The following is a 6,846-nucleotide window of genomic DNA, read 5'->3' on the forward strand; positions in this document are numbered from 1 at the left end:
AAGTTTTTCCCCGTCTAGCTCTAACAAAAGGAAAGAATTGCAAAACCTGACTCTTTAAGAAAAACAGAACTAAATAAACATGTAAAGATGAACAATTGTGTAATAGTTTTTCAATGTTATCATAAAACCATCAACATACGCGTTGGCAAGTAGCCAATGTGCAAAACATTGGCTACTTGCCAAAGCGTATGTTGATGGGTTTATGAAGCTTTGCAAGGTCTTGGTCTCACGCGAACAGTAACATAACCCCATCACATTCATCAGCAACTAACGCCAGAACTCGCCATCTAATGTAATTTGCCAACCACTTCTTGTTGGCTCTTTGCATACAATCCCCATGGAGTCACTCTCCACAGACCTCCTGTAGCCAGTTCCCCCACAAACACCCCTATCCTTTTACGCTTTTTTATACAGACGGCCCTCACCTTGTGTTCTTCAACTCCATGAGCTGTTGCTGGTGCTGGGCGATGATGGCAGGGCCCAGCGACAGGGGCATTTTACCCAGAAAGTCACCGACCGGCACAGGGTAGGGTGCGCGACCCAGCTTCGGGGAGTTTGGATACATCCTCCTCTCCACAGGCTGGAGCGCACATCAGGAGTGCCCAGTGCTAAGAGCGCTGCAGCCCAGTGGGCTATAAATGACTGCAAGCCACTAAGACTGCAAACCTGCTGTACACACTCAACACCTTAAACAGAACTCAACGCAAGATGGAGAAAGACTGGAAGCCTAGTGCGCAGGCGCTCCTGCAAGGAATGCTCAAACAAGAAACAGAGAAAGAGGACCAGCGTAACGTCATAAAAGGGGCATAACAAAGAAGGAAAAGCGCTTCTGCCTATGAGAGAATGGGTGACTAAAACAGTCTCTGCCCTGCTGCACTACACGAGGTCCAACAGAAGAAAAACGTATTTTCCAAAAGGCCAGCACATCAAATTCCAGCGCTCTCAACCGAGATGTAACGGAAAACTAAACCTATTTCGTGTTTTACAGCGTGTTTTAGTCAAAAAAAGTAAATAACACTTTGTTGTAATGAACGCAAGCTTCCATAGATTGTCAAAAAAATGAATGTGTCCTTGTGTAGTGTAACTGGTGCTCATGTTAAGTACTCCAATATCTTCGGGTCGAGGCCGTGCGATATATAAACTGCAAAAAAACTTGCTGTTTCAATTGTAAAATGGCCGCGTTATTTGCAGTCATTCGTGCACTCGCAGCTCTAGTGCAACGATGACCGCGAAACACGCCCTTCTCAAGTAGGCATTCACAACGCAGCCATTAGGGATTGGGTGCAACGTTTATTTGGAGCTAGTGCAGGGAAATTAAGGACAATTACTTAACTCACTCAACCAAACCTGTATATTAACAAACGAAAAGCGTACTTCACGAAAACAACTTCTATCGGATTGTCTATTTTTCTATCCCAATAATCAACTTTCAAACCATAGACTAGCCACGCTTGTGGATTTATACTAGATTCTTCTGATTTATCGCCAAGTATTAATCGGTTTATATGTAATTATTAGGATAATTTCAGATTTTTTTTAAAACATCTCAAATTATCGCACCCACGCATCTCGCTTTCTTTTTCTTTCTTCTCCAATTCTCGCCGTACAGATACGTAATGTAGGCGGGCTGCGGGTGACGCTTTCGAGGCGACTAGGACCGGAAACGTTTCTCTAAAAGTTACAGATAAAAGGAGAGCATGACTGCTCGGCAGCGTGAATTACCCCCGTGGATGTCTGTGTCCAGGGGAAATGCAGCTGATGACAAAAAGAAAGCTAGTTTTAAAGCCAATGCACTTGAGGACGGTCTTCCTATTCTGAAATTTCCCGGTAGCATTATTTACAGCTATGAATCAAGTGACTGCTCCTTCCTGTCTGAGGACATTAGAATGAGCCTTCCTGATGGTGCTGCGGTTGGATTTGACATCGAATGGTCACCAATCACCTCAAAAGGAAAAGTAGGGAAGGTTGCCTTGGTTCAGCTTTGCATATCTGAGAAGAAATGCTACTTGTTCCATATCTCCTGTATGTCGGTCTTCCCCAAGGGTTTGAAAAGACTGCTAGAAGATGAAACTCTAAAAAAAGTTGGTGTTGGAATTGAAGGAGACCAGTGGAAAATATTAAGTGACTTTGATATAAGATTGAAGAGTTTCGTTGAGTTGAGTGATCTTGCAAACCAAAAGCTGAAGTGTAAAGAAAGGTGGAGTCTAAATGGATTGATTAACCACCTCTTCCAGAAGAAGATTTTGAAAGAAGATACTGTTCGTTGTAGTAACTGGGACCAGTTTCCACTCCGAGATGACCAGAAGTTGTATGCTGCTACCGATGCTTACGTTGGGCTTCTGATTTACCAAAAAATTGAAAACATGATAAAGTAGTAATCAACCATACGGCCCAAAGAAGGGAACAGAAACAATCATAGACCGATAAATAAATTGGCGAAGAGGACGACAAGAGAAGATTTAACCTACATGACTTCTTTGTGAGAAAAGAGGTGTAGTTGAGCATTGCAGAATGTAAACACATGAATTAATTGTATAAATTTTTTATATTTGCATCACTTCATACGAGTTTGTAACCGTGTGTATCTTTGATTACTTCCAAATTGGTAAATGCAATATTTAGGAGTGTGAAATGCAAACTGTCCTTCGCTTCGAAGGGCTTACGGATGAGAACAGAATTATTTTCGTTCACTAAGGATTTAAACAATTTCTGAATGTATTTTATAACATACTAACGAATTATTCTATAGAGGAAGAGCAGATTATGTCAATCCCTCTTGTCTTTTCAATTATTTTGGTGGTTATCTCCGTGAAACCATTTATTTATTTTTCCCGAAGAGGGCGGCCTCAGGTGTGTGTATATGTGTGTGAATATATATATTATATGGTTGAGCAGTATGGTATGAATATATTTGAGAGGTGACGTACGGTTGTGCTAGGCAAGGCTTTGTGTACCATGCACAAGTGTTTAAATTCTATCCTGTGTTTGATGAGTAGGGTATTGAGTGATTCTAGAGAGGGCCCCAGCTATGGCAATGCTGATTCAGTCTGGAATATGTAGTACAGACAGTAATCTGTAGAGATGTAAAAACACGTTTGTGGCTCCAAAGTTAACCTGAATAGAGAAGGATAATTCAGTGTCGAAGATTAATCCGAATTTTTAAACTGAATTAGGACTGGATGAGAACCTAGCGAGAGAGGCCCCCATCACAAAGATTGTTTTTCAGGGGCAATGAGCAGGATCTCTGTTTCAGTGCTCTCAAGCAGAGGACATTTTTCCCAGCCATTTTTGCTCTTGTTTGATGCAGTTGTGTTCGTTTTCAGATTCTGTTGTGATGCTTAGTAGGATATCTTTGTTATACTATGATAGGTAACACAGCTGTTGAGAATTACTGCATTGAGAGTCACGAAGCTGTTATAGAGAGCTGTGAAAGGGATGATTCCTCAGGTACGCCACAGGTCCCATAAATAACCCTTGAGGTGAAGGATTTAAGTTTTATCTGATGGGCTTAATTACCAAAGGAATATTTGAACAATTGGAGAATAACCACTTTTGCACCAACCACTGACTTGTGTCGGTATGGAAATGTTATGATCAACCATATCAAAGGCTGAAGACACGTCAAGGCAAATGAAGGAGCAGTTCTATCTGTAGAAAGTACATATAACTTACAAACGGCAGATCCAAAATGGAGACAAAGAAGCAGGTGAGTTCCGCAGGTTTATTTACAACCATGCAAGTCGGATGTCCAGCACAGAATGCCGCAACCGCTAACCGGGTCACGGTATATCAACCACCATATATTTGAAAGATGCCCACCACCCAACTCCCACGTGAGTCCTCGGGGAGAATTTGAAGTAGATACGAGCATTAGCTGCGCTCGTGTCTATTTCAAACATCAACATGGAGGAAAGAACACGAGCGTGAAAAATTGCCATAAAGTCACGCTTGTGTATGTAACACTATCCATTTTCCCTTACAGAGAAAAGTTCGTCCCCCGACGTTCAGTATGGCTGTTTTAGTGCCTCGAGATCCTAAATTTGACTCATTGTCTCTGAGGAGGTTGTCTGATTCCTCTTCGGCTGAGAGTTGAGTGGTGACTGCCTTCTTTGATTCTTTCGATGGAGAGCAGGGAAGCAAGTGGAGTGATGATGGTGTGTTTTAGTTTGTTGGGGACATCTCCCGTTAGTAAAGTTGGTGCTGACAAATCTTGTGATGCTCAGCATGAAGTCTGATTGGCCAAGTTTTTTTTTTGTATTGCAGGAGTATGAAGGGAAGGCAGCAGGTTTGGCAGTGTGTATTTTTTTTATTATTAATCAAATTTGTATTGAATATCGAATAAGACATAAAAGATGCAATCACAAAGGAGAAGATCATCCTATAAACATGTATCATAATGCATTTCTTCCACATAACAGAACCTCACCCTATTAGTTCATAATTTTACTACAAACTATACAATGCTTATCTTGGCAACTTTAATAGATTCTTCTTGTTTTGACAAGCAGTTCATAGCAGCATGCCATGCCAAAAACGAGAGAGATTGGGAGGGAGGGTGGCGAGGGGTTTGTTTGCAGTGTTCTAATGTTTTGCACATTCTCTATTGGCGATCATAGTGACAATCCTGACCGGGAAGCACTCCCTCCGGCACCCTCCCACATCCTCCAGGATACCCAAAAGCGACATGCAGGGTAAGAGCTCCACCGGTCTCTCAATTAGGAATGACCGGGTACTGAAGAACTAGGCTAATATACAGCAATGATCTGACTGCCCCATACCATGTGAAAGAAAGTTCCCCCAACATCTGTTCCAGTGAGGCATATAGGCAATGGGATCTTCTTCACCTGCCACAGCCTTTCAGGGGTGACGTAAGTGGTATGTAAGTACTTTAATTGGATGAGCCGTATGTGGGAAGCTATGACTAGCTCATGAGTGGCCATTCTCGCTTCCCTCCAGTCACTGTCCTCCAAGTAATCCACCCATGTTTCCCTCTTTGCTTTCAATGCTGCAATTAAGTCTGGGGAGTGAGTGGGAAATTATAGATTTGGAAAGTCCTGTCTTTTCCTAAGGGTCCCATCAGGATTTTGAGCTCAAGTGTGCTGAACTCTGGTACCAAACAGAAAGGGTGACATTGGACTTCCCTGCACATGGAAAATGGGGGAGAGTATACCGTTCACATTTACCTGTGTTTGAGGCTACAAATTGAGGGCATAAATATGACATGAAACAGGCGCCCAAATCCCATCCACTGCAGCGCCCTATGGTTGAAGCCCCAGTCGAGAGAGTCAAAAGCTTTCTTAAAGTCCATGGCAATAAGAACTCTTGGGCCTCCTATGAGGTGTATCTGGGCCAGGGCTGTGAGCACCCTGAGAATACAGTGACTAGTACTGTGAAATTCAAGCCCATATTGGTCTGGGTGGATCAGCAATGTTACCACACTAAAGAGCCAGCAGCGTTATCACTGTTGATTTTGTTGATGGAGGCTTCAGGTGCTGGGGCAAACGGTATCGTCCTGGGGGCATAAGGAAGATTTCATGTTGACTCGTAGTGTGTCGGTTTTCACATTAAAGAAGGACATGAGATTGTCACAGAGCTGTTACAATGATGGCACTTGAAGTTTGGGTGAGTGGGTTGAGATAATTTCTTTGAAAAATGCTGAAGCAAAAGGTGCATCTTAAGAAACATTGGACTAGCTGCGGTGATCACAGCTAAATTTAGAGGTCTTCAGCAAGGACGTTTTGGGAAATTACAAGCTAAAGGTGCACTTCGTGAGTGTGGCCGCTGTACCATCAGCAGTGGGAGTTTGATTTTACCCCTGAGAATCTTTTGCCTAAGTAATAACTCAAAACATACTGCCGTAAGTGTTGGTGTCACGTTAATACCTACAACGTGGTTTGTAGCATCATGAAAACATGGAAATAACCAATAAAGTGAGGTGCAGTCTGAATCAATATCGCTGTCTACAGGCCCTGTGTAATTATAGACTTTCAACCAGGCTTTGTTCATCGGCGAATACTAGCAATCATAGGTCTATACCTTAGTGATCGGGATGCAAACCATTGTAGGGTGAAAGTTACTATCATGACACGATCATGGGCATGACTTTATTTAAGAAGAAGATACCATATAAGTGCATTGGAGGAGTCAATCATCAGCAAATTGGGTTCTGCTGTGTGATCTGGGTCAAAATATGCTCTTAGGAAGTATATACCCAGAGTCAAGACATTCAATTGGAGAAACTCACTATTTTAGCTAAGGAATCACTGTTTACCTCACGAATAAGTGGGTTACATGTGAACAATATCCAGAATATTAAGGGCAAAAACATCTCTCAACATCATCAAGATGGGAAGAGAAGACTGCTGTCTGCATGTATAACAATACATAGATGGGGGCTAATAAGCTTAGCATCTTTGTGTTCCTTTTTTAAAAAGAAAAATAAGATTGGCATGCAAATGTACCAAATAAGAGTGACTAGCTCCTCCTCAACTCCCCTCACACTTCCGCCCCCCCAGCCTGACCAGCAGAGACTTTTTGCCGAAGCTAGCAGTTCATCACAGCTGATACGGATAGTTTCTGAATCCTGCTTGTCTACCAGAGCCTAGCCTGAACCTTGGATCCACAGGCATTTTCAGTGTGCCTTGTTGCATCTCCAAGTAGATTGGATTTTAGTTGGTTAGATGAGTTGGATTTTCCTAGCCTTGGTGTCAGAAAGTCTAGATTTTATGAAAGACACGGAGGCAATTATTATGCAGTCTCTTCTTGCTTTATTTTTACAGCAGCCAAGCAAGAACTATGTTTCCCAGAAAAAACAAGCTAAAAGAACTTCAGAATAACATCACAATA

General features: G+C 42.3%; 2 protein-coding genes across 2 annotated transcripts in view; one reads left to right on the forward strand and one right to left on the reverse strand.

Annotated features, from left to right (window-relative positions):
• TENT2 (terminal nucleotidyltransferase 2) overlaps positions 1-770 on the reverse strand; it is a 693,839-nt gene extending 693,069 nt beyond the window's left edge. Inside the window, exon 1 of the mRNA XM_085632248.1 lies at positions 426-770. Within this exon, the coding sequence (XP_085488374.1) occupies positions 426-565 (140 nt within the window). The 5' untranslated portion in view covers positions 566-770. The remainder of the gene's footprint in view (positions 1-425) is intronic.
• Positions 771-1,617: 847 nt separating this feature from the next.
• LOC146865441 (bifunctional 3'-5' exonuclease/ATP-dependent helicase WRN-like) lies at positions 1,618-2,562 on the forward strand. Its single transcript, XM_085640738.1, has one exon. It carries the CDS (start codon positions 1,698-1,700, stop codon positions 2,373-2,375), a length of 678 nt encoding a protein of 225 aa, XP_085496864.1. The 5' UTR covers positions 1,618-1,697; the 3' UTR covers positions 2,376-2,562.
• The last annotated feature ends 4,284 nt before the right edge of the window (positions 2,563-6,846 follow it).

This window comes from Triturus cristatus, chromosome 2_1, assembly GCF_964204655.1.
Source record: "Triturus cristatus chromosome 2_1, aTriCri1.1, whole genome shotgun sequence".
In the NCBI taxonomy this organism is placed as follows: Eukaryota; Metazoa; Chordata; class Amphibia; order Caudata; family Salamandridae; genus Triturus; species Triturus cristatus.

Bases quoted from the DNA above. Each gene is read 5' to 3' on its own strand.
- LOC146865441 (XM_085640738.1), top strand. From the start codon at position 1,698: ATGACTGCTCGGCAGCGTGAATTACCCCCGTGGATGTCTGTGTCCAGG.